The 26,793-nt window shown below is 44.9% G+C and overlaps 1 protein-coding gene across 1 annotated transcript in view; it reads left to right on the forward strand.

Annotated features, from left to right (window-relative positions):
- Nucleotides 1–540: 540 nt before the first annotated feature.
- The window catches only part of LOC309450957 (urea transporter 2-like), a gene marked incomplete at both ends in the record, with an annotated part of 39,771 nt that continues 13,518 nt past the window's right edge, over nt 541–26,793 (forward strand). Inside the window, 8 exons of the mRNA XM_082074211.1 lie at nt 541–706; nt 2,708–2,897; nt 3,375–3,503; nt 6,164–6,356; nt 7,205–7,352; nt 8,978–9,112; nt 10,575–10,624; nt 11,966–12,170. Of these exons, the coding sequence (XP_081930337.1) occupies nt 541–706; nt 2,708–2,897; nt 3,375–3,503; nt 6,164–6,356; nt 7,205–7,352; nt 8,978–9,112; nt 10,575–10,624; nt 11,966–12,170 (1,216 nt within the window). The remainder of the gene's footprint in view (nt 707–2,707; nt 2,898–3,374; nt 3,504–6,163; nt 6,357–7,204; nt 7,353–8,977; nt 9,113–10,574; nt 10,625–11,965; nt 12,171–26,793) is intronic.

A 26,793-nucleotide genomic window follows, 5' to 3' on the forward strand; every position in this document is an offset into this window, starting at 1 on the left:
ACATGAAAAAGGATACAGCCTTCAGCCTCTGCTCTGGCATTTTCTTGTCTCATGCTGTTTGCTACTGTACTTGCAATTTGAATTACTTCACTCCAGTTTGCTGCTGGCCAAACATCAGCAGGTTTCTTCCTTGGTAGTTGCAAGTACACGTGGCTACCACTCCATTACTTGGCAAAGGTTATGTCCCTTGTCCAACCAACAGCTTGTCACATCAGGAGATAGAGTAAGGGGGGCATGTTGCAGGGCACCTATATCAGGTCCCTCTTTGTCCCTGCAGCTCAATGCAACAGCTTCCATGACAGCAGTGGGTCATCTGCTCTTCATTCCCCAGAGGAGACACTACTGCCTCAGCCACCAGCACACACCACCCTCAGCAGTGGTTCAGGCAGGTGCCTTCTCCATCAAACACCCCATATTTGAAAAAGAATATCACCATGGGTCTCCAAAGTACAGCAGAATGTTGCCATGGCATGACCCAAGAGATTTTCTAACACATGGGCTTTGTGATTTACAGTTACCCCTCTTCACCACCCAAAAGAGATGGATCTTGGAGAGGTCATTGTGGCTGAACGTCCCGGAGAGAGGGAGTTGTACACGGAGCAGCAGCCAAGAGCCCAGGACCTGCTGGGGAGAAGTGGAAATCAGATCCACCGGGTCTTCGGGTACCTCGCAGGAGAAATGAAAGAATATGGAGAGTGGATGAAAAGTAAGCAGAGGGACATATTTGGGGCTCTCTGGCCAGGAAGAGCTAGCTGGGAATGTCTATTTTGTCAACAGAACTTCCAGTGCTGGGGAAGGAGTAGAGAGGCCATTTCACCCCCGGAGGCAGAACAGGGGCAGTGGGGCCCAAGCTCACTGCAAACTTCTGGCCTTTTAACCCAAATCATTTTATTTCCAGGAAGGTGATCTCACTGCATCCTCTTGCCATTACCATAGCTGCAGGCACAATTTAGCACAGGCAGAAGATGTCTTTTACACTTAATCAGTTATGTGACATTAGCATCACATTCCTTATAGCGGTGCCCAGAATCATGCATAAGGGCTGGGGATTTAGTCTTGTTTTTAAGTGCTTTGGATCAGCAACCATCTCCTTGTCTGTGTGTGTGGGCTGATGAAGGGGACTTGACTCCTGATTGTGTGGGCAAAGGCTCTTGTATTACCAGCCTTGGGGGAGCAACAAGCACTGTGGCTGTCATGTTGCTATAAAATACAAAGCAAGCACTGATCTCAAAGTTTTACTGTCCAGACAGGAACAATACATGAGCAGATGGTCCGTGTTACTCAGAATTATTAGGGATTTGGGGCTTTGCGAGGCTCTGTAAGACTGTGAGTCCTCTGTCAAGGCTACATTCATTAGCAGTACAACTCCAGGCACAGGAGAGAAATAAGAGCCAGCCATGTACAGCCAGTTTGTGCAGTGCCTATTGTTGGTGGAGGACGTGGGCTGAGATGCCTCCAGGCAAGGAGGTCAGCAGGATGGTAGTGTGGTCCCAGACACAGGGGATCATCTCCTCCTGCTTTCTCTTTACTTTTTTGGTCCATGCTTTGTAGACAGCTCTTCTTACTCAATGTCCTGAAAAGCTCTGACCACTGCCCATCAGTTATATTTGAATACTTACAGTTAATACTTGTGTCTAAAACCAAGAGTATTGTTGATATGTTTCATAGCTCAACACCAAACATTAGTAATGATTATTCCAGAAAAGTCTGTTTTCCTCTGAGAAGTTCACTCCTCCCTGGTTGTAACTGCCTGGCTCCCCAACAATGCACAGCCTGAGGGATGCTTGTGAAGCCACCCCTCAGCTTGTGCTCCAGCCTCTTGGGAGGGGTCTCCCAGGGATGCTGAAGAGATGCAGATTGGTACCTGGCTCTTCAGAGATCCTTTATTTAAGCTACTCTCATCACAAAGCAAAACTTAACCTTAATTCAATTTGCAGTAGAAGAGTCAGCAGCAAGTGTTATTGCAGTGCTACAAGACCATTCTCTGCCCATGGAGACCATCAGGAGCACTTTACATGGATGCCCTTAGACAGGCTGCCCTCAGCCCCATGCACATCCCTGCACTCAGCCAAGATTGGTGCCCCTTTGCTCTATCTGGGTTCAATAGTCTTCTATAAACAGCAAAGGCTCTTTCTCCTTTGGAAATACCTCTTATAGTCAAGCTGTAATAACCATTCTCTTAATTTAGGTTATTCAGTTCCTAAAGTACGTTTTTAGACACCTGTGACAGTCTGACCTCATCTCCTATCCACAGTATACCTTCATGTTCTGGGTCCCTAAAATGGCAAAAGGATTTCCTTTTCATAGCTCTCTATCCACATACAAACTAGTTTCAGTTTCTGCATAAGTCCCTCTGTGCATCTGAATTGTACATCAAAAATGGACTACCTTCTCATTAAATTCATACTGGAATATTAAGCAACTTGCCATGCAAGGAAGACTACTCTTTGACCACCATAAATAAACTACTTTTTTTATTAATCCCTCCACGAACTTTATAGCAGTGTCCCATCCATCCCTATTAGATTTTCAAGTGCCAGGTGCAAAATATGCTCAGACAGCAATAAATCAGAGAGTGGTTTTACTGTCCCATTGACACATAGTTTCTATTCCATGTCCTGAAAATAACTGTAGAGAGGAGTGTGCTTTGAGGGAATCCTGCTGAAATGATGCCTGATCACCAGCATTTTTATTTCATGTCCTACAGATAAGCCCCTAATGTTTCAGCTGGTGGACTGGATCTTGCGAGGGACCTCTCAGGTGCTGTTTGTCAACAACCCTCTCAGTGGGCTGATCATTTTAGTGGGGCTTTTCATCCAGAACCCTTGGTGGATGCTCACGGGCTGTACTGGAACAACTGTGTCAACGTTAACTGCATTGGCCCTCAGTCAGGACAGGTAGGTGGTACCTTGGGTTTGGGAACTTAATGGAAACAGATCATTATGGTATCAGGAACCTGCTTATGGGTGACAGTCCCACATTTGTGTATGATAGAAACAGCAGACTGTTTTCCTTAAGGATGGTTTATAAGAAGTAAGGTGAGGACAGAGCTGTGGTCCAGGAAGAACTGGCTTGTCCCCATGGTTGGCTGTCTTTGTGAGAGCAGTTGCCTCTCTCTTATAACCATTGTCACAGCCATGTAGGTCCTTCGGGTCACAAGGACCCCCCTGGACTATCATCACTCAACAGCCTCCAAACTCTTCCCCTCCACACAAGCAATGCAATGCAATACGGAAGCAACATAATTGCTTTTTTATCCCTCCTCTACACTCCCTTCACCACAAGAGCACCTATAAATTGCATTTTGGTGAGTCCCTTTGACAGGCCAACTTCAGCACATCTTGCTACCTTGCAATCTTTCCTTTCCATCACAGATCAGCCATTGCAGCTGGGCTGCACGGCTATAACGGGATCTTGGTGGGACTGCTCATGGCCGTTTACTCTGACAAAGGGGATTACTACTGGTGGCTTCTTCCTCCTGTGGCAATTATATCCATGTCCTGGTAAGTGTCATTTCTCTTCCTAGGGACTATTCTCAGAGAACGAGGAGTCTTGCTATATACAACTTAAACACATTGGAAGTTCCATGGTGCCAGGAGTAGAATCATAGAATCACGGAATGGTTTGGGTTGGAAGGGACCTTCCAAGCTCCCCCAGTGCCACCCCTGTTGTAAGCAGGGACATCTTCACCAGCTCAGGTTGCTCAGAGCCCCGTCCAGCCTGGCCTGGGATGTCTCCAGGGATGGTTCATCCACCACCTCTCTGCCCAACCTGGGACAGGCTCTCACCACCCTCAGGGACAAAAATTTCTTCCTCATGTCCAGCCTGAATCTCCCTCCTTTAGTTTAAAACCATCACCCCTTGTCCTATTGCAACAGGCCCTGCTCAAAAGTCTGTCCCCATCTTTCTCACAGGCCCCTTTGAAGTATGGGAAGGTCACAATAAGGTCTCCCCAAGCTTCTCTTCTGCAGCTGAGCACCCCAACTCTCTCAGCCTGTCCTCCCAGCAGAGCTGTTCCAGCCTCGGATCATTCCTGTGGCTCCTCTGGCCCCTCTCCAGCAGGTCCATGTGTGTCCTGTGCTGAGCACCCAGAGCTTGACCAGCACTACAGAGGGGTCTCACCAGAGCAGAAGGACAGAGTCACCTCCCTCAGCCTGCTGCCCACGCTGCAGACCCCTACACCAGCACCTCCAGCCATGGTGACATTGGAAAGTGGTATTCACTGATGCACAGGGCTTGTAAGGCACATTGGTGGGAGGAGAAGTGCACAGAAAATGCTGATTATAGTACATGGGCAAAGCAACCCACTTCAGTGCTCTGCAAATGTCCCTCATCAGCGGGAGACATTCAGGGTGGACGTCATGATGCCCAGCACCACAGTGGTTCTTCCTCACCCAGGCGCTGAACCAACGTTACACTCTGCCTTGGGCTGAATTAAATCTTTTCTCTCTCAGACACGCAACCAGACATGAGTAAAATTAATTCCCTCAAGTAACCCTGAATGCCAGACAGTGTCCTGTCAGGATTAAATTTACCATTCCTAAATGTGGACTCTAACAGCACTGCAGAATCTGTTTAACAGCCTTAACTGAAATTAATTCAAGAGTCACACTTTAATCACTGTTAGAGATAAGATACAGGCCATTATTGCATTTCACTGGTTTTAAAATCAGATTTTTTTAATGTATTTTATTTCTTTAGTCACTCTCAGCAAAGGTCATTTTGTAACAACCTCACAAAACCCAGGACATGTTGCAGGAATGTTCAGTTTGACTTGTCTGCCAGAATTCCTTGAGGGTTTTTATTCAAACTTCTCTTCATTCTTTCAGTTCACAAGACTCGAGAGTAGAGCTGAAACGTTTTGAAATTAGACATTTCGGTGATTTTTTCAACTGTTACTTTGAATTTCAGCCTTAGAAGTCAGCATTTCTTTAATTGTTTCCTCTTTTCCTGACAAGATATATAACTGACAGAAGCTTTGTATTTCAGCACAGAAATCAGAACACTATTTTCACTGAAGTGCTGATTTTTCTCCTACAGCTACAAGCAAGGAAATCTGTAAACTACTCTGGGAACCAAATATTTCATAAAAGAATAGGCTTCATTTGAGATTATACAGGGAGAACAAAGCATTTTTTTCCACTGATAGTATCTACACAACAGGACACAAGATGTTGCTTTTGAAATGCCAAATAATTTGGGTGGGTTTTTTTATTAGAAACAGCTTAATGACTTTCTAGGACTGAAAGGCTGCTTCTTTTGAAATTCAAGTCTTTAAAGTGAATTTTTGTAAACTGTGCAATGTCCACTGTTTCTTGAACGTTGACCGTAAGAGCTGCTCAGCTCACTCAGGAAAGCTTGGCTGCTTGGCTGGAAGAAGCAAAACATAGTCTATTGCCATAAAGGATGGGACCTGTCCTTTTTCTTCCACATCCTCTCTGGACCTCATAAAAAAAAATCATCTTGCCAATATGCTGCCACAAAGCCATTAATGCAGGACACCCACTTTACAGTCCGGAAATCTCCTGAGGAAAACAGATCTGGTGAAGTTTACATCCTGGATTCTACAGCCAGGAACTTTGGGAACAGTCACGGTGTCTCGAGATTTGCATGCTTTTAACTGTTCGTTCTGTAAATATTCTGAGGGTGACCCCAAATACTTTACGTGTTAAATATACTCAATTATGTAACGTAAGAAGGAATCTCAGTTTTCAGAAAATGCCATATAATTTTGGGTGGTACCTGGGCAGCACACAGTATCATTAGTCCCATTGACAGGATCAGGAGCATCAAGAGTCATGCGTGGCACACCTTTCATAGCTCTATTAGGCTCCATATGTCCTAAGGACCACCCATTCCCTCCAAATAGTGGTTAAAATAGTAAACATTTTCCATTTTTCTTAACAGAAGATTTTCCACCTTCTTTGATCACCTCTTCTGCTTTATTTCTATTCCAGGACCATCTTCTGACATCCTTCAGACTATTAAAAGTATATATATGTATATAGATACATATACATATAGATACAGATATATACACACTATATAGATATATAGAAATAATAGATAATTTACTAGAGCTTATGACCAAAGTGGTTGAATGTTTCACAACTGCCAATGTCATGAACAAGTTATGCTCATTTCTTCTCTCCTTCTCTCTCAGTCCAATCTTGTCCAGCGCTTTGGGATCCATCTTCAGTAAATGGGACCTTCCTGTGTTCACTCTGCCCTTCAACATTGCGGTGACTTTGTACTTGGCAGCCACAGGACACTACAACCTCTTCTTCCCTACAACGCTCATCAAGCCAGTAGCATCAGTGCCCAACATCACCTGGTCTACAATCAATGTGCCACTGGTAAGCTTCACTCCAACAAATCAATGCTATTCCATTAAAAAGGTAAGCATGAAGGCATTCAGCTTGGGGTAACAATTTTACATGGGTCAGAATGGCTATACGATACATACAGCCAGCAGCACTTCACAGAAATACATGGCTCAGTTCAGCCCACAGAGGACAGTGCCATTTTTAGGCTTTTGCCCTAGAAAAGTGCTGGCTGATCCAGCAGAAAGGCTTAATGAGCCAGAGGGAAAAGAGCTGCTAAACCTTTCACTTCACCTAAAATTGGGCTGCACCAAAACAAGTATTGAGTGCTCTCAGTGCAGAAGCTCATTTGGATATACACCCGCACTGTCCAGATGTGGTTAAAGAACATCAGAAAGACAGTCAGTGACAATATGAAAATACAGAACATCAGGATTCTGAAGGGACAGAAACTCATTTCTACCCAGTCCCCTCAGGTCAAACTCTAGATCTGGATGATCACCTTCCCAAAGTAGCATAAGGATAACTGATGTGCTTCATAAAATATATCATAAACTCAAATCAAACAGTCCTACCAGACTGTTATTGCCTAGGAAGGTTACAATTTTTATCCCTCACTAAAGTCACATAAAAAAATAAAAACACCCTATTCCCCTATCCACCATACTACCATCCCAAAAGATATGAAAGTCCATCTTGACTGATGAAGTTCAAACCAAACAGTGAACTAACTCTGGTTTGAAGGGCATGAGAGCCATCATATACCCATCAGTCCCAGGGTTGCTTCCTTCCTTTCTAACCAATAGCTTGGACAAAATAAGTGCTGTGTCCTTCTGAGTAAAGAGATACAATAACAAGACCTTTTCTACTGGTTGCTGCAGCTCTTGCAATCCATCCCAGTTGGTGTTGGTCAAGTATATGGCTGTGAAAACCCCTGGACTGGAGGTATCTTCCTTGTTGCTTTACTTGTCTCATCCCCACTTATTTGTTTACATGCTGCAATTGGATCAGCAGTGGGAATGTTTGCAGGTAAGAAATATTTACCAAAGTCATTTTTTGAGTAGGGTATCCTTATGCTGGCCATTATATGACTGTACGGACTTTAGAGTTGCATGGGCTTGGACATACCTGGGACAACACTCAATTTTTGAAACTGTCTGTAGATTTGGAAGGTCTTACTGAAGGTCATACAACATGGTGAAGGCAAGAACAGAAGAAGATTTTCTTTGAGCTTTGAATTTGTTATTAGATTTGTAAGTCTTGTAAGGCAGGTTGTTGGTTACACCTCGCTTGACCCTCCTGCCATTGGATGTGACAAATCCCACAGAGATGATAAGGAAACCTAGCAAAATAGTGTCAGAACTGACCTCTTGCCACTACAAGTGTTTTATTATTAATCATCACTACATGCAGATGTGTACCTCAGGAGCTGATCAGTCAATGGAAAGAAATGCTTTTCTAGGATGCAGCTCATTCTGTCCTGCTGCAGATTTGTATGAATGCCACTCAGAATGGTCTCTCTCCACTAACCAGAGAAACAATCTTAAGCTAAGAGAGATGTATCTGACCCTTGTATTTAGAAAGGATTAATGCCACTTATGTGACCAATTGTAATTTAAAAATATGATGGAATAAGTGAGGTCTGAGACAACAACTTTGGAAAAGACACAGTCACCCAACATTAAGTTCTCTGTGCTCTCAAGCACTTGTAGAAGATGTGAGGTGCCTCCTTACATTTGTGGGGTTTGGTTTGTTGTTTTGTTGTTGCTCTTGGTTTGGTTTAAAAAAATTATCCATTATTTGTACAGTTAAGAGCATTTGGCAAGTCTTCTACAAGTCTGACATTTAATCTAGAAAAGAAATGTCAGAGGAAAGTATCTGGGGATAAGCATAGCCATGAAATGGAAGACAAATGAGGACATTATAGCAGGAAATGCATTAATCTTAAGAGCAGCACGAAGGTGGCCTGTGCACTACATATTGTGCTCTTCTTTTTACTGTTACTTCTGAAGCCTCTGAGAAATCCTGCAGAAGTACCTGTGTGGTTTGGAGCAGACCTTCAGCTCCCAACCCAGTGGAGAATTTCCACAGCAGTGACGACACTTAGTATCTAGACCACATCTAGTTATCTAGACCACATCTAGTTATCTAGACCACATCTAAATATCTAGACCACATCTAGTTATCTAGACCACATCTAGCAAAGGCCACTAGAAAGAGATGGAAAACCGTGCTTATGCTCACAAAAGACACTCAGCTGTGCCTCTGATTTTCAAGATCAGGGTGCGTATGAGGTTTAAATAGTACGTGTGAGCATGGTTTTCTGAAAGAAGGACACCCAGGTAAGAACTTTGGCTGGATTTTCCATCTGGAGGACTAACTACAACACACTGAGCGCATGTGCAGAAAGTTTTGCCTGAAATAAACCTTTGAAACTGGGTCAAATACCAACCTTACGGACATCATTAGAGCTCCAAAACTAGGAGCTTCATTTGATTTCACCCCTTGTCTTCATGTGTGTGTTACACATGTGTGAGCATGGTTGAATTTGTCTAGATGTCACAAAGAAGAGATGATGCATTCCCAGAAAATGATTACTCCTCCTGTAGTTACCTTTCATACCTGACCACACAGCCCTGCCTTTTGTCTTGCAGCCCTGAGCATCGCATCACCATTCAATAGCGTCTACCTTGGCTTACACAATTACAACTGTGCACTCGCGTGCATTGCGATTGGGGGCATGTTCTATGCCTTGACCTGGCAGACTCATTTGCTGGCACTTGCCTGTGGTACGTATCTTTTACATAAAGGGGAGAAAAAATGTACGCAGCCAGGCAATCTGTCAGTAGAACAGTTTTAGAGTCAACATAGGGCTATGACAGCTGCAACACTAGGTAATATTCAAGAGCTATTTCTGTGCTGGCTTGGATGTGCAAGACGCAAGCACAGAGAGAAGGGCCTTTAGGCCCTGATAGCCTACAAACATCTAGGAAGGGTGTCAGTACTGTTTGTGAAAGGAGCATAAGCTTTGCATTGAGCAGAACTTAAACAAATTAGCAAATCAACAGATACATAGAAGCAGCCTTTTCATAACAATATGTATCATTAGAGGAAGTGTGTCATAAGAAGAGAGCTGTTGCACAAGGTCAGTTTAAAATCCATCTACCCAAAGACCTTGTCTCCAAAAGCAGCCAAAAACTGACCCTATGGGAGGAGTTTAAGAACAGTGTAATGTATTTGAAATTCCCATGAAGATTCACCCATCCTTCAACCATTTGTATTTCAGTGGTTTTCTGTCCTGATCACAGTTTCTAGAGTGCTCCATAGCTTTCCCTTCTTTACTTCGTCCTTGGGCTCCTTTTCTTTGCCACCTCGGAGGGAAGGAGGCCCACTGCTAACTGCTTGTGGTTTGAAGCTACTGGGCAAATACTGGTGGAGAATTTCACAGAAAGGTAGAATCATACAATAATTTAGGTTGGAAAAGACCCTTATGATCATCAAGTCCAACCATTAACCTAACATGGCCAAGTCCACCACTAAACTGTGGCCCTCAGAAACTCATCTCCGTGTCTGTTCAACCCCTCCGGGGTGGTGACTCCACCACTGCCCTGGGCAGCCTGTTCCAAGGCCTGACAACCCTTTCCAGGAAGAAATTGTTCCAAGATCCAACCTCAGCCTTCCCTGGTGCAACTTGAGGCCGTTTCTTTGTGTCCCTGGGTCCCCTCAGCTCCTGTTCTCCAGCTGAACCCCCCAGGTCCCTCAGCCGCTCCCATCACACTTGTGCTCCAGCCCCTTCCCCAGCTCCGTTCCCTTCTCTCAACTCACTCCAGCACCTCAAGGCCTTTCTTGGCATGAGGGGCCCAAAACTGACCCCAAGAATTGAGGTTTGGCCGCCCCAGTTCCCAGGACAAGGTTAACCGTGTAATCCCCCACTGTACACAGCTTAGGTTGTGCCAACTAAAAAGAAATTAAAGAAAAAAGAGATACCACCATCACTTGCTGTTGATAAAAAAAACACATTCCTCATTCACCATCTCTACAGAGCATATAGGACCAAATGTCATCCAAATGGCCAGATGCATCATTGGGAAATATTAATTAATTGTTGAATTATAATATCAATCCTCTCATCAGGTAGCTGGCAGGATACTTTACTGTGCATTTGAACAATATTTCTATTTCTAATCATTTCTTTGGAGAGATAAGCAAGATTTTCCTCATCTTGATCTGTCTTTGATCTTCTTTTCTTAGCATTATTTTGTGCCTATTCCGGAGCAGCTCTTGCTAATACTCTCTCTGTGGTAAGTTTAAGGGGGTTTGTTTTGTTTGTTTTAGCTGTAGTTAGATTTGTTATGATATAATGCTGAGGAAGTGCCCCAAAATTTTCTGTGTCAGATTTGACAGCAATGAAATGAGAATGTTACAGCCAATGGCAGGTCTTGTACAGATCCTCCACCATTTGAACCATTAACTTGCAGACTCTGTAGCTGATAATGCGATTTCGAAGGCTTTGGAGCACGTCATCCACAGTAGGATTGTGCACATATATGTGAATTCCAGCAACAGCAAGTGGTTTGAGATGAACCACTCATTTGCAGGCAATATTTTTTAATATTTTGAATATTTGCTGTTTCTGAGATCTTCCTCCCACCCTGCCTACAGACATTATTTGATGTGGATATAAGAGCTAAAATAAGGGTGAGGCTGTTCTCTTAAATACAAAATCGACGTATTTGGACAGATCAAGAATCAGGTGAAGCCAGGAATGCCAATCTTTTTTTCTTCTTTAAGATCTGAGAGATTAAAGCAAAACCATATTTTAATAAAATTGATTTAGTAACTTAAAATAAAAAATACTTATAACTAGCAGCTTTCTGCATTGAATATATTCATCTGGCATCCACCCCATACCGTGCAGGTTCCTGCAGATGGGTTGCTTTGTTAAGCACACCTGGTTTTGGGGCACATCAGAAAAAAAGAACATTAACTTCTTCTCCTTGTGATCTTGTTTTCTGGCAGACCTCAAGTCAGGTCAAGAGTGGGTGTCACAGAGCAGGACTGAGGGTTGGATGCAATGCCAGCAACACGTGGGTGTTGAGGATGGTGAATATGTGTGGATACACAACATTTTACAGGACAGTGAGGGTAGGATTCAGCTCATTCATTACAGAATTTAAACAGCTACATGTGAGCTGGATGTCTTCACCTTCACTACAGTCAGCAGAGCTCTGGACCCCGATTAAAAATTGGTGCCAAGTGCCATTCTGGCCAGCAGCTACATGTCCAAAAGGACTGAGGTCTCCAATGTGAAACACCTTATGTATCCCCACACATTTCTGATAAACCAGATACCTCTGTGTGAGCAGCAGAATCGACATTTGGTATCGGAGGAGCTTCCCAGTCCTCCAGTGACCAGCAGGAATCCAGCTTAGATGTAGATCCTTCGCAACCAGCTCCTACATCTGGGCATCCTCCCGTGGATCTGAATGGGCAATCCTGTATGTCGGGTTATCCCCAGGGAAAGCACAGGGCTCTCCTAGGCTCTCAAATGCATGAATTTAGCCACAGGCAGAAGTTAGCAAAGGGAACATGCTCAAAGAGGTATCAAAATATACCTGCCTGTCTGGCCTTTCTCTTCCCAGGTTGGGCTGCCGCTGTGCACCTGGCCCTTCTGCTTCTCCACGCTCCTCTTTTTGCTGATAAATTCAGACAACCCAGCCATCTACAAAATCCCGCTCTGCAAAGTCACCTACCCAGAAGCCAACCGGATATACTACCTGAGAATGAAGAGAAGAGCATCAGAGAGCAGGAGAGAAGAGCAGAAACAAAAGGAGCAGAAACCCTCCAGTGACTCAAAAATAAGCACAGGAGGCACCCCGCTGTGCACCCCGAAAAACCGCCACGCTCACTGATTTCAAATGTCCATGACTGTATGATTTTGGGGAAGTTTTTCACATTCTAACCAAGGACACTACAACCATAAACATCACCTTCATCAGCAGCCTGTAGGCTGGGGATTCAGTATCACATGCTCTGGGAAAAATACAATTTGTCCTTGAGCAAACCTTTCCAAGTAGCACCAAGGTAACATAATAATGGCTGCCTTATCAATACACGTGCTGTTCACTTGAAAGTCACTTCTTACCAATAATAATTATAAGAATAGGCAGAAGAACATTAATGCTGACAAGAGGCTGTATTTAATTTCAGATATGTATTTTAACAAAATAAATATGATAAGGATTTGGTGTCTAATAATAATAAATAATGTAAGAACTACATCAAGAGCTGCACTTCAAATTATGAATATGTATGTTTGAAAGTGGAATAAACAGAGTGATCTCTTCCTTTCTTGTGTCCCATCAATGTCTACCCCTCTTAATCATTCCCAACAGCTACAACATACACAGATAAATATTCTTACAGAGTACATGCAATATTTGGTGCCATCTCCTGAGTCCCCATTAAGCACCAAGATAATGAAGTTGTGAATATATATGCTTTAATCAGACTATAAAAGTGACTAGCTAACAATGGTCAAACATTTTTCTTTTCTTTGTGTCATTTTCTGTCTTAGATATTGAAGATCTCTCTCCTGCTGAATGCAGGATAGCGGCACTGAATCCCTACACACACCCAGTGTGAAATGGAAAAAATGTAAAGAATGAGATAAACATTTACTGCTAGTGTCAGGTACTGTGGTTCTTTCCCTCCTTTTCCTAGGGGAGCAGTTCTCTTGCATTAAGCCACAAGTAACGAACAAGTCAAAGGCTCGCCTTGTTGTTTGCTTGGTAACAGACTAGGAGGCTCTTCTCGGTGACAACCAATGATAGGACAAGGGGTAATGGGCTCAAACTGGAACACAAGAGGTTCCACTTAAATTTGATAAGAAACTTCTTCATGGTGAGGGTGGCAGAGCCTGGCCCAGGCTGCCCAGGGAGGTTGTGGAGTCTCCTTCTCTGCAGACATTCCAACCCGCCTGGACACCTTCCTGTGTAACCTCACCTGGGTGTTCCTGCTCCATGGGGGGATTGCACTGGATGAGCTTTCCAGGTCCCTTCTAACCCCTGACATTCTGGGATTCTGTGATTCTGTGTGATCTTCTCGTGGGTTCCAGTGTCTGACTCACCCCAGAGAAACCTCAAAAGGCATGATCAGAGTTAATCAGGGGAAGCTGAGGACAGTCCTGCCAATATTCTCCCCAGGAGTTGGTTTCTAACAGGCATAAGTGCGAGTGGGACACTGCCACTTTATGCCTTCTCCACCTCCTTACAACAGGGAAGAGACAATTTCCCCAAAGAGGACTTTTCTTGTCCAAAACCTACCCAAAACAAGCTTGACAGAAAGGCTTCCTTGTTCCAAAGTCATTTCAGGTGTTCAGTTTAAAATCACAGACCCAAAGGCCTTGAAGATTTGAAATGCAAGGAGCCTGTGCAACCACAAGCATTCAGGTCAGGCACTGTCCTTTCTGCCTCTTGGCATAGGGCTGTTTTGTGAATTCATTTAAGGGTCTTTGAGCAGAGGGAACTCCCCTCTCACCCAGTACATGAACCTTTTTAAAAAAGGTGAGCCCGGGTGCTGCTTGTGGGACCATTTGTGCCTTTACAAGCAAAAGACCAGCAGCACCAGCACCTGTCAGCTTCTCTGAATGTCTCCTGGAAGGACCATCCACGATGAAAGTCAGCCTGGGAGACAAGAATACAGTGTTATACAAGTATGTTGAGATGTTTTTTTAATCAGGTTAGGCCATTCTGGGGACTTTAGTAAAATTTAGGTCCTACTTCCTCCCCTATCTGGTTGATGACAGATTGAGACTCCACCTGAGAGAACAGACTCCAACATGAAGTCCAAATTTCAGTAGCCAAGGTAACCCTGTCATTGATTGTTTAGGGATAGAGGAGCTTTGCAGCCATTATAACCTGTTTCACCCTCAGACCTGAGCACCTGTGTTACACCTCTGTCACATTTTAGACCTCAGGTTAACCTCTGAACCTGAGCTTACACGTGGCATCCAGAAAGGCACCAAGGGAGCGAGCTGACATTCCCACATGCCACAGGTCTTCTTGGAGATTAACAGAAGACCAAGAATCCCAGCAGTGTTCCTGATATGATAGCTGTGAGATTTCTGTTGGCCCAGGGAAAAATAAGAGGGATGGGACTGACCACAACTCAACACCCGACCTGTGTCTGTTAGAGGGAGGAAGACCTGAGAGATTTACTATGGCAGCAAGCAGAAAAGCAAACACACTATAGTGATCAAAATCTCCCATGCAAATCCCAGCAGACTCATGGAGAAATGGGGTCTGGACAGCAGAAGGGGTTCAGCGACACCAAGTGTGTTTCTGTAACACAAGAGCAAGGGATAGAAACTGCTAATCTAGGAGGAACAGGTTGTTTGCAAAAAAAACCAGCCCATGACCGAGGTGCTGGACACAGGCAGTTAAGCCCTTAAGCTGCCACAGAGGACTGCTGCAAATTATCTCAGCCGGTCTTAAAGGGCATTTGTAGGCTGCATGTGCAACTGCTTGTTCCTGCATGGCGAGCCCAGAAAAAAAGCAAAGATTCCACCAGACAAGGTGTCAGCAGGCAGGGAAGAAAGCAGAGAGCTGCAGGAGAACTTGCTGCCAAGCTGCCTTTGGCACCATTATGGCAGCAAACCAGTGCTACTGAAAAAGAGGTCGTGTATGGTCGCTGTAGACTGCATGATCAGGGACATCCCAATGTTACTGCTGCTGTAGAGAAACAAAGAAAGACAAAATAACACGAGGTGACACACAGCAGTCTGAACATCTTCTTTCTGTAGCAGCCAGAGAAAAAGAAAGGACGTGAAACTAGCAGGAATCGTACGCAGAATCACAGAATGATTTGGGTTGGAAGGGATCCTCAAAGCTCCCCCAGTGCCACCCCTGCCACGAGCAGGGACATCTTCACCAGCTCAGGTTGCTCAGAGCCCCGTCCAGCCTGGCCTGGGATGTCTCCAGGGATGGTTCATCCACCACCTCTCTGGCCAACCTGGGACGGGCTCTCACCACCCTCAGTGTCAAACATTTCTTCCTCATATCCAATCATCTGCTCTGCACAGTTTAATTTAGCTCACATATAATCCAGCATTAAAGATCTGAATAACGGCAACACAAAGTTACAGAAATACTATGTAATAATGCTAGAGCGATATTTTTGAAGAAAAACCTCAACTGCGATTAGTTATGTCAAGCACTTTATTTGTTTTCTTAAAATTAAGAGTGAAGTCCAAGCACAATATGGCTATGGGAAAGAATTTGTCCTGCAAGAGCTATTGCAGACATTCATTCCTCAGCCACAAGTATATCCATTCTGAAATCAATTAGTAAAGTAATTTCTAGAGTTGAAGTCTTCCATAAAAATAGGGTATAAACATCTTTATTAAGTCTCTAGCTAATCAAAAGACTTGAGTAGCTATAGCCAGCGCTAATAATTCTTGAAAACAGCCAAAACAAATCAATTGTCTCCTGGAAGGGAGCAGTAGGCAATAAAGGCACTAACTGAAGTTACCAGTGGTAGCCCCAGCAGCCTGCTGTCTATCATGCTTTATAGAAAATATTCATCAAGAAAAGAAAATGTACAGCTTTCAGTGGGATTAATAATCTTAGCCAGTTCCCAGAGATTTCATATAAAACAAAAGTGACCATTAAACAAAGAAAAAAAACAAACAAACCAAAACAAAAAAAAGAAAAACTTTAAAACTAATGCTTTTCTATAGCTAGAGCAGTCACTCCACCCACCTCACCTCCAAAGAAGGTGAAATAAATATTCTTATATAAATTGATGCCTGGTCTTGCAGTTGCATATATAGAAACAACCTCCTGAAAATTTGCCTTCAGAAGTTTGAATAGTGGCAATAAATGGGATTAGGTAAAGCAACACAAAGGAATTGCAAGAGGCCTCCTCGGCCAACAGAGAAGATTGTCTGGTCTACCATAGGTGGAGTCCGGTGTGAAAATACTATATATACCATGTGGCTCTAAGAAAGGTATTTACTTTATTGCTCCAAATCTTGTTTTTCTTACTCTTCTATTTGCTCCTTACCCCTTTAAAACAATAAAAATAAATTTTAAAAAAAGACTCAGAGAGGACATTCCCAGCTCTTCTCACATAGACACAAGTGAATAGCACTTGCAGAAAAAGCTGAGGCAAGTGCTTTACATGTCCTGGCTTAGGTATTGATGACTCCAGAATGACTTACCTGTTAATTACTCTTCATGAACAATTAGCCAAGCTGCACTGAGGGAGTGTGGAAGAGATTTGTCTTCTCAGTGGACATTATTTGTAGTAGAGGTCAGAGTCATGCTGCAACCCACACCGGAGTCTCCTGACCACTGATTCCTTCATCTAGTGACCTTTTTTGATAGCCAACAGCCCCCTCTGGGGTCCAGAGCAGACAGAAGCAGAGGGAGACTACCATAGGAGACGATACCTCTTAGCCCAGGAAGGATACTCAAGGCCGAAGGGGTGGAAAACCTGATGCTATGCTTTCAAACAGTGACAAGGTGAAGCAGCTGCAGCGTTCTATGGGGAGCAAGAGCCGCAGTCATTCCTTCCCAGCTCCGTTCAATACAGTATTGCCATGTTTTCAGCCCCCCAGCAATGTCAACACCCCTTCTTCCCATACCTGCAACTACAGATCGATGCAAATAGGAGGGTGAAATTGTTGGACAGGGAGGACAAACGTCCCCCTCTCAGCTCCTAGGCAGCCTGTGTGTGGAGCCAGCCAACACCCTGGCAGCCACGAGAAAACATCAGGAGGGGCTTTATGCTCCAAAAGGGTACTCCAGCAACAGAGGGCCTCACCACAAGCTGAAAAACTCAGAGCTTTACAACACGTCCAAATAAAATAAGCCTCTAAAATTTCCAGCTGCTGGGAAGTTGCTCTGTGCTTTGTCCGTGCCAGATATCTCCAGTCTGCAATGACAGACATATTCCCCAGCACTGCAGGCTGACTCATTTTTTTATGTAGATCATATTTGCCAGGGTTACAGAAATATCACCACTCTGAGAGTGAGATCTGTTTGACAAACACTGTCCCCTCGCTCCCCCTTCAACAGAAGGGCGTGTTTTGACTTGGGAGATGGAAGGAGTTCAAACAGGAAACAAACCCTTAGTCGCAGTTGATTTTACAGTTCTCAGGGGGTCTTTTAGAAACTCCTGCAGCTGTTACCACAGCTGGAATTCACACATCCAAGTGATGGGATGAGAAGACGAGGGATAGCTCTGTGGGAAGCCAAGGTTTCTTCCACCACACTTTCCCTGGGAATAAGCAGAGAGTTTGGGGACCTCCAGCTACTGCTCAGCACCTCCTGAGCACTTTCAGTTACCTCAGTGCATTTAGCACCATAAGCTGTCATGAAGATGCATCCTCACATTCTTCTCCAGGGACAGCCCTTTGCACAGATAACTGAGACACATCCAAATCCATGCTCCCAAAATGTGCAGCTTCACTCAGCACAGCAGTATTGAAGCACCAAATACATACCAAATACATAGAATCATAGAATCATTTTTGTTGGAAAAGACCTTTACAATCAGTGAGCCCAATCATTAACCCACCCCTGGCACTACCCTATGTCCCTGAGAACCCTGACTCCAGCACTGCCCTGGGCAGCCTGTTCCAATGCCCAACAGTGCTTTGGGGAAGAAATTGTCCCCCAGATCCAACTTGAGGCCATTTCCTCTCATCCTGGTGCTTGTTCCTGGGGAGCAGAGCCTGACCTCCCTGGCTCCAACCTCCTTTCAGGCAGTTCAGAGATCAGAAGGTCTCCACTCAGCTCCTGTTCTCCAGATGAACCCCCCCAGGTCCCTCAGCTGCTCCCAACACACTTGTGCTCCAGCCCCTTCCCCAGCTCCGTTCCCTTCTCCCAACTCACTCCAGCCTCAAGAGTTTTCTCAGCATGAGGCGCCCAAAACTGACCCCAGGATTCAAGGTGCGGTCTCACCAGTGCTGACTACATGTGGGAGCCATTCCAAAAGCATCCAGCTACTTAACCCACCCAAAAAACAGGGGGGTGCAGGTTGCTTTGCACAGCTCTGCAGCTGCACATCACATTGTGCTATGCACTGAACTGCAAAAGGCAAAGACTGAGACAGAGACATCCTTGACCTGTGCAACTTGGGATGATGTGGTGCTTTTCATCCCCTCACTCCAGGGCACCCCATCCTGTACCTGACCCCGCTTCTCCACACTCCCCTCACTTCATCCAAGTGCTGACAGCCCTGTTGCTCTGTCATCCGCAGATCTCTGCTCTGCAAAACCACTCAGCCAGAAACCAAGCAGTGACTTCCTGGTTGCAGAGAAAAGCAGAGAGGCAAAGATGATGACAAACCATCAGCCAGCAAAGTTTTTTACTGCAGCTGAGTGAGTTTATTTCACTTTTGTTGATTGAATCCTGTTTAGGCCATTTTCCGTTCCAAGAAACTGAGTTATCCAACAGATATAACTGTGGGTTTTTTTGTCTGCTACAAAATGTGCATCTTTACTGTAAATGGATTTATGTCTGCTGGTGTGTGTGCATAAAAATGCTGCTGTATAGTTTTGCTTACAAAATTCTATGACCTTCCACAGCCAGTGCAACTCTGCATCTGTCCATTGCACTGATTGCTGTCTGATCCTACTGCTGATGATTCATTCTGGATGCTGCCAGTCCTCTTTCTCTCATTGATCAGAGCTGCAAACCCACGCTTAGTACACCACCTTCCACTTCTGTTAAGAACTACTTCACAAGAAAATATAGTAAACACTGGTATTTAGATGCTGAAAAAGTTTCTTTTTGGAAATATTATAGTATCCTGCTCTTTGTTAAGGCTCAACACATGCATCTCCTACAATGTATAATGGATTATTTCCTTGAAAGCAGGTATGCCTTGGTAGAAACTTACATTCCCACCATCAGTGCATAGGAAAGATAAAGGACATGAAACTCTACAAACCTGAGATGCTGGGATGTTAAAAGTGAACTGAGTCTGAAATTGCAAAAGTGGATGAAGCAGTGTGAGAAGACCATGGTTTTGTGCCACAAAAATGAGGTGAATCTGGCCAATTTTGTCATTCTTGTAGGGCTCCTGCTGTCTTGAGGTAGGTCTGGAATGCGAACCTCTTTGGGTTTGGGCTTTTCCCTGAAGTCAGAAGAACAGGAGTTTGGTGCTGGATTTCAGAATTGTTTGAGTTGCAATTTCCTCTCCAGTTCCAAAATACAGTGATACGGTCAAGTATGGGATTCTGAAACCCTCTAGCATTTTGTGATGTTTCAATACGGCTGTTGCAGTCTACAGTGCTACAGGCAACCAGAAAAACAAGCAGCCTCAGGGGTCAGACTCATGGTGTGAACTGGAGAGTTTTGCAAAGAAAAGAACAGGATCAAGCCAGGTGCTGGGCAGAACGGATGCTCCTGCTTCTAGAACAGACACACACAGCAGGGAGAGAGGACAGGATATGAAGGTCTCCAAAGCTGAAGACAACCATACCAGAGGCCGGTGCCTTCCAGCCAAAGTCCACCTTCTCTTGGGAGCCAGTTGGTCCTGGTAAGTAATTGAATATAAGATCAGGATGGTCAAGAGAATAATTTTCAGTGGAGGTCCTATGTGTGCTCTTTTATGCAGGCATCCAGGCGAGCCTGGAGAAATTCCCATGACTTATAAAAGTGTCAGTGCAGCTTGGAAAAAGGGCAGGGAACACAAATCTAAACAAGGACACCCAGCCAGATGAATGTGCTTGGCTATTCTTTAACCTGTATTTCATTGAGTTTCACGAGATATACAACTATCTGGTCCTTCTTGGGGGTGTCAGAGACATTTCTTGTGGTGGACACCACGGCCACCTCTACACTAGTGAATAGAATGATGCCAGGTGGCAGTTCATCATTACCCAGGTGCTGAACCACCAGCCTGGTCCTTGGCACATGTTGGCTTTGGCCAACTATTAACAACTCACTTCCAAGCAATTTTTCACTCCCACTGGCAGTAATATTTTAAAAAAATATCTTGAAAACTCTACAACTAAAACAGATGGGTTGTTCACTAATCCAGCTCTCCAGTATTCAGAGCATCAGCCTACAGGAAGAGAGCCTGAACCTCTGCCTAAAGTTGGCACCTAATTTCCATGACAGCGTAGAGCTTTTTACTTGTTACTCTCACCATAAAACACCTACAACCCACTCTTCACAAATTCCTGCCCCACTCCTATCTCAGGGGAGAGAGACTGTGGCTCTTCATCAGTGAGTTTCCAGATACTAGTTAAGCACTCTCATGGACTGATAAGGTGAGTCCTGAGAGGAGGTCAGGCTGGACAGGAAGGACAGTGGGGCTCCAGAGCAGAAGGCAAGGGATCATATAATCATAGAATAGTTTGAGTTGAAAGGGACCCTCAAAGGTCATCTAGTTCAACCCCCCTGCCATGAGCAAGGACATCTTCAACTAGATCATGTTGATGAAAGTGATGTCTGCGCATTAGGAGAACTGTGTATCTTGGGAGCGTACAGCAGCAGCAGTATCCTCGCATGAGCCCAGAACATGTTGAGTTTTGATTGTGCAAGGACCAGGGAACTGGTGTTTATAAGGCTTCTAAAAATTGGACATCTGAATATTTGCTCCGATTTCCATAACTGTGCATGTGACTGTGCTGGAGACACACCACGAGAGGGAGCTGGACACTGGAGACAGACGGCTCTCCTCTCCAGCCATCCCCACAGCCACTTGCCAAACACCATCCAGTTGTCACACAGAGGAATGTCAAATCTCAGATTTCTCTAGAGAATTTTTACAGGCCAAAATGAAGGAGTAGAAGTTGCTCACACCAGCCTGGCTTTTGGTCCACCCTGTATGAACACAAAACTGCTTCCCTCAGCAAACAAGGGCAAGATTGTGAGAGACCCCTTGGTGCTACGTGCTTAAACAGATTTTTCCGTTCAGCTTTTGCTCAGAAAAACAAGATGATGAAAAGAAACGTGGCCACAGATGCCTACAGACACAGTTTTGAAGATGTTCCTGCCTCCAGTATGGCTCAGCCAATACCTGCCCAAAGGAGCTGCCTCCTCAGCTGGCTTGGGGCTGAACATCATGGTCCCTCAACACAGCACGTGGTTGTCTCCCCCGCCAGCCATTCCTTCATTTCCATTGCTACCACTCCAGACAAACCACAGATTGCAAAAAATTCTGCAAGTTAATTATTTTATAATTTTTTTTGTCAAAGTCAGCCTTACAGACCATCAGTCTAGACCAGATGAAATGCAAAGGTCCCGTCCAGCATGTCTTATCCTATGGTCCTAAGTAATTAGTGCAGTTTTGAAGCATCATTTGGTTTTGACACTCTCTGCCGTAACTTCCTCATAGACAAGCTAATGAAGTATGGGCTAGGTGAGTGAACAGTGAAGTGGACTGAGAACTGACTGAATGGTTGGGCTTACAGGGTTGTAGTCAGTGGCCTGAATTCCAATTAGAGACCAGTCATTAGTGGTATAGCCCAGGGGTTATACTGAGGCCAAAACTGTCTAACATCTTAATTAATGACTGAGGTGATGGGGTAGAGTACACCCTCAGCAAATTTGTGGAAGATACAAAACCAGGAGTAGTTTCTGGTACACCAGAGGGTATGTGCTGCCATCCAGAAGGTCCTCAATTGACTGGAAAAATGGGCTGACACGAACTTCATGAAGTTGAACAAGGAGGGGTGCAAAGTTCTACATTTGGGGAGGAAAAAATCCATGCACCAGCAAATCCTGGGAGCCACCAAACTGGAAGACAACTTAGTATTAATAAAAAAGGCCATGGGGGTTCTGGTGGACACCAGGTGGACCATGACGCAGCAACGTGTCTTTACAGCAGAGATGTCAAATAGCCTCCTGGACTGCATTAAGAGGAGCTTTGTCATCACATCGAGAGAGATGATTCTTCCCCTTTACTCAGCACTGGTGAGACGTACCTGGGGTACAGTGACCAGTTTGGAGCTCCCTGGAACAGGAGGCTGGGGACATAATGAGCAAGTCCAGAAAAGCTCCACTAAGATGGTTAAGGAGTTGCAGCACCTGTTGTGAAAGCAGAGGCCAAGAGAGATGGGACTGTTCAGCCTGGAGAAGTGAAGGCTGAGGGGGATCTTCTCCATTTGTACAAACATCTGATGGGGAGAGTAAGAAGGTAAAGCCAGATTGTTCTCAGCAGCACCCAGCGACAGGAGCTCAGCTCCAGGGAGTGATTTCCCTGCTAATGAGGCATGACAAGGAGCCTACAAACATTGGCTGTGTTTCACACATCCACAACCTGTAGACCAGAACTTGAGTTTAAGCGATCCGCAGAGGTCCATACGTGGATTTACTTAACTTTAAAGCTCCTGTTGGAGTCCAAGCACTGATGCCGCTCCTTGTGCAGACCTAATTCTTGCAGTGCAACCTGAGCCGAGGAGAACAGGCAATACCAGCAGCATAATGGTAATCTGCTACCAACTGGTTTTCTGAGTCATGAGAGGGGCATGGAGATACAGTGTATGAAGCTGAATTAGGGCCCTAAGAGTCTTTTCTGGCAGATCTGACGAGTTCAAGCACTATACCCAGTTAACACAACTAGATGGCTCCTGCTTGGCAAGCTAACATAGTCATGGATCACTCAGGCATTTCTCCGGGACAGCTCAGGTACTAACCACCAGCTACAAATGCCTATTCTGTTCATGTCAACCACTGGCCTAGATCAAAGAGCCACCTTCCTACAGAGCACAGTAGGCAAAAGAAACACATCAACCAGCTCCATCAGCAGAGAGTTAAGCCATGGATTTGGTTCTCTTTCATGATGTGGGACTTATGTGCTAGACACCAACCCCAGTTGCCTTGCGCTCAGCACCAAGTGGTCTTCACATGTGTCTAAAATGAAGAGGCAAGTTGCTAGTCACCTATGTTACCTGCATGATCAGTTTGCACATTAGAGAGTTATGGAATCATAGAATATTTTGGGTTGGAAGGGACCTCCAAAGATCACCCAGTGCCACCCCTGCCATGGGCAGGGACATCTTCACCAGCTCAGGTTGCTCAGAACCCTGTCCAGCCTGGCCTGGGATGTCTTCAGGGATAGTTCATCCACCACCTCTCTGGCCAACCTGGGCCAGGCTCTCACCACCCTCAAGGCCAACAATTTCTTCCTCATGTCCAGCCCGAATCTCCCTCCTTTAGTTTAAAACCATCACCCCTTGTCCTATCACAACAGGCCCTGCTCAAAAGTCTGTCCCCATCTTTCTCACAGGCCCCTTTGAAGTATGGAAAGGTCAAAATAAAGTCTCCCTGGAGCTTCTCTTCTCCAGCTGAACACCCCAAACTCTCTCAGCCTGTCCTCCCAGCAGAGCTGTTCCAGCCTCAGATCATTTCTGTGGCTCCTCTGGCCCCTCTCCAGCAGGTCCATATCTACCCTATGCAGAGGACCCCAGAGCTGGACTCAGTAAATAACAGACACATGGCACATCTTGATCCTTTGGACAAGGAATGGCCTCTGCTTCTGTGGTCTCCTCACCTGGAATCCCAAAGGGCAAAAGACAGGAGTAGATACCTACACCTTAGAATGCTCAGCACTGGAAGTTTAGCAGGGAGCACCTGGCTTGACATGGACTGAATTACACCTGGGAGGTTTTCTACCATGCTCTCTCTTCTGCACCAGTCCTATAGTGAATCTCCATCCTCAGCACTGCTTTGGCTGGCTAAGGCACACAGGTGCTCCTGGAGCTGATTCCAGCATCCAATCCAGGATCTGGCCCAGTCCTTTTTAAAAAGTAGTTGTTAGAAATCTAGGGATTTCCTAAGGTAATCGCCACAGTAATTAAACCTTCCCCATAGCTGGATGTACCTATGGTCCAATGAGCCTGTCACATGGCAATGGAGAACATCACTCCTCTGCCTCTAGATGACAGAGCAAGCTGCTGCCAGGGACCTCATTCCCATGTAGGCACCAGCAGACTCTGATCCTGTTACTTATTAACCACCTCTCTGATAATCTAAACAAGGCATCTCTCCAAGACATCCATCAAAGACCTACAAGCCAGTGACTTTTTTATTAATCTCCTCCAAAGTGTCAACCACCTCATTACAGTGCCAGAATCGGACAGAACAGACCTGAACCTGGTTTTCTGGAAGGGGAAGGCAGCTGCTGAGCCTGCAGAGCCAACACATCACTCCGGAGATGGGAACAGGGTAGCCCAACAGCAAATCCTGCCTGCTCCATGCACTGCATCCCTTTCACAGAGAGCAGGAAAGGTGCTGGTTTCAATGACACTGGTGTGTTTTTTATGAAGGTTTGTTCATGCAGCAATACTAAGTTGACAAGTGTTATCAGAAATTCCACTCTTGGAGAGAAAAAAACAAATGCAATCTCCTGTTAGAAACATCTCCATCAAAGGGCAGTGTGCTGTTTTGGCTGAAGCCAGGCAATTTTCCAACAGGTTAGTTAATTTTCTTACTGCTAGTTAGCGTGGTCCCTTTGTTTTTGAATATAGTTCAAGAATAACAAGACAGCACCCTGGGACAGAGTGTTTGTTTTCTTCTAGTAACTCTCCTGTGTTTGGGACTTGGTATGAAAGAATGCAAGAATTCACTGATATTGATGCTTGTTGGTAGGGAAGTCAAGGTTGTCCCTCAGTTTCTCATGTTTTGCAAGGAAGCAGGTGTATAATGCAGAGATGAGCAGATCCAGAACAGCTGATACAAGTTGGCCAACAGAAATGTTCAATACAATGAGTATCACATTCCATATTTAAGTTGGAAGCTGCTGGGAGTGGCTCTCTTTCCTCAATGGTCAACATCCCTGGGGGGGTCCTGCTCCTGTTCCGTCTCCCAGGGCCTGTTTCCAGAACCTTTCCTGTGCCCGCCTGTTATCTCTGCACCTTTACTGAACACACTGTGCTTGTGGTGTCCATCTTCTGACATTCACTGTTGGGTCCACACATTCTAGTGGTTACATACTTGCATTGTATCATTTTTCTTTTACTATTACTGTATTTATTTATTATCATTTATCATTTAGGATGAGAGGAAATGGCCTCAAGTTGCACCAGGGAACGTTCAGATTGGATATGAGGAAATGTTTCTTCATGGAAAGGGTTGTGAAGCACTGGAACAGGCTGCCCAGGGCAATGGTGGAGTCGCCATTTCTGGAGGGGTTTAAAAGATGCATGGATGAGGCCCTTAGGTTTATGGGTTAGTGCTAGGTTTAGTTTATGGTTGGACTCAATGATCTTAAGGATCTCTTCTGATCAAAATGATTCTACAATTCTATTTCATCTCATGATTCTTTACTCCTCTTTCCTTCTTTCCAGAGAAGGAAAGATGAGTTCTGTCAGCCCAGCACCAAACAGCATCAGACATACACCCTGGGAATGAACACAGAATTACATTGCTCCAGCTCTTGTAGATGCTCAGGTTGTTTCCACAGGGCTGGAGGGAGCAAAGTCATAAAGCTTGGTGGGTTCTGTTTCAACAGCAAACCATTCGCTCCAGCACTCGGGTGAAGTTGCAGGTTTGCTTGTGTAAGCCATCACTGTAAAAGAGTCCAAAAGTGAATGAAACTGTGGTTTACATCAGCCTAACAAGTTTCTTAAGTTCACTGACTTCTTCTCTGGCCTTTCTTCTATAATTCACTCTCTTGAGAATTCTTTCTCCAGCCTCTTCTCTGCCTGTCACAGCAATTTCACAGCCTTATAAAGCTCTCAAATATGCCACAATTCTGATATTGCAGATTCCTCCAGTGAGCCAGGGACACCAGGTTGAAAAAAAAATACCCCTTGAATTTCCCAAATGAATTATGGAAATAAACTGAACAACAAAAGGCCACCAGGTCCTCCACTTTGGTGTGTTAGCAGATAGTGCCTCTGAAAAATACCCAGAAATGGGAAAACTCAACAGTCTGCAGAATGTGACACATTGTGATGCACATTCCCAGGTGGGTCAGTGTTCTGAGAGGGAAGGCTTCTGAGCTGCCTTGGATAAGGAGGATAACGCTGAGGAGGTCAAGCTCAGGTGTACCAAGAGTCTACTTTGAAGCCTTGAGTCCTTTTAAGTGGTGGAGGAGGAGAAAAGACAGAGTTAAATAAAACAAGCAGCAGGGAAGAGGACATTCGGAGAGGCTTTTGGCAAGAGACCAAGGACAGAGCAAGAGGAAAGGTGGAGAATTCAAGAGGGAACTTCTTAACATTTGCTTGGAGCTCACCAAGTGGGAGGAGAAACAAACTAATTAGTAATATCAGGCCAGGAGCCGTGATAGCCTATATAAACTGGTGGGGCATTTTCTTTTTCCCACTTTCTTAGCCCTGCTTTCTTTCCATCCCAGCCAGCAAAGCAACATCTGCCCCTGAACTCTTCGGAGAGGTAAGAGCTCTCTGTTTGTTTCTTTTAATGCACAGCAATAAACATACATCTTTTTGCTGAATTACTGACTTACCTGGAGCTTTCTTGTCCCCCAAAATACCTAAGAAGCAGCA

The sequence above is a fragment of the Streptopelia decaocto genome (genome assembly GCF_964273445.1).
Source record: "Streptopelia decaocto genome assembly, chromosome: Z".
Lineage (NCBI taxonomy): Eukaryota > Metazoa > Chordata > Aves > Columbiformes > Columbidae > Streptopelia > Streptopelia decaocto.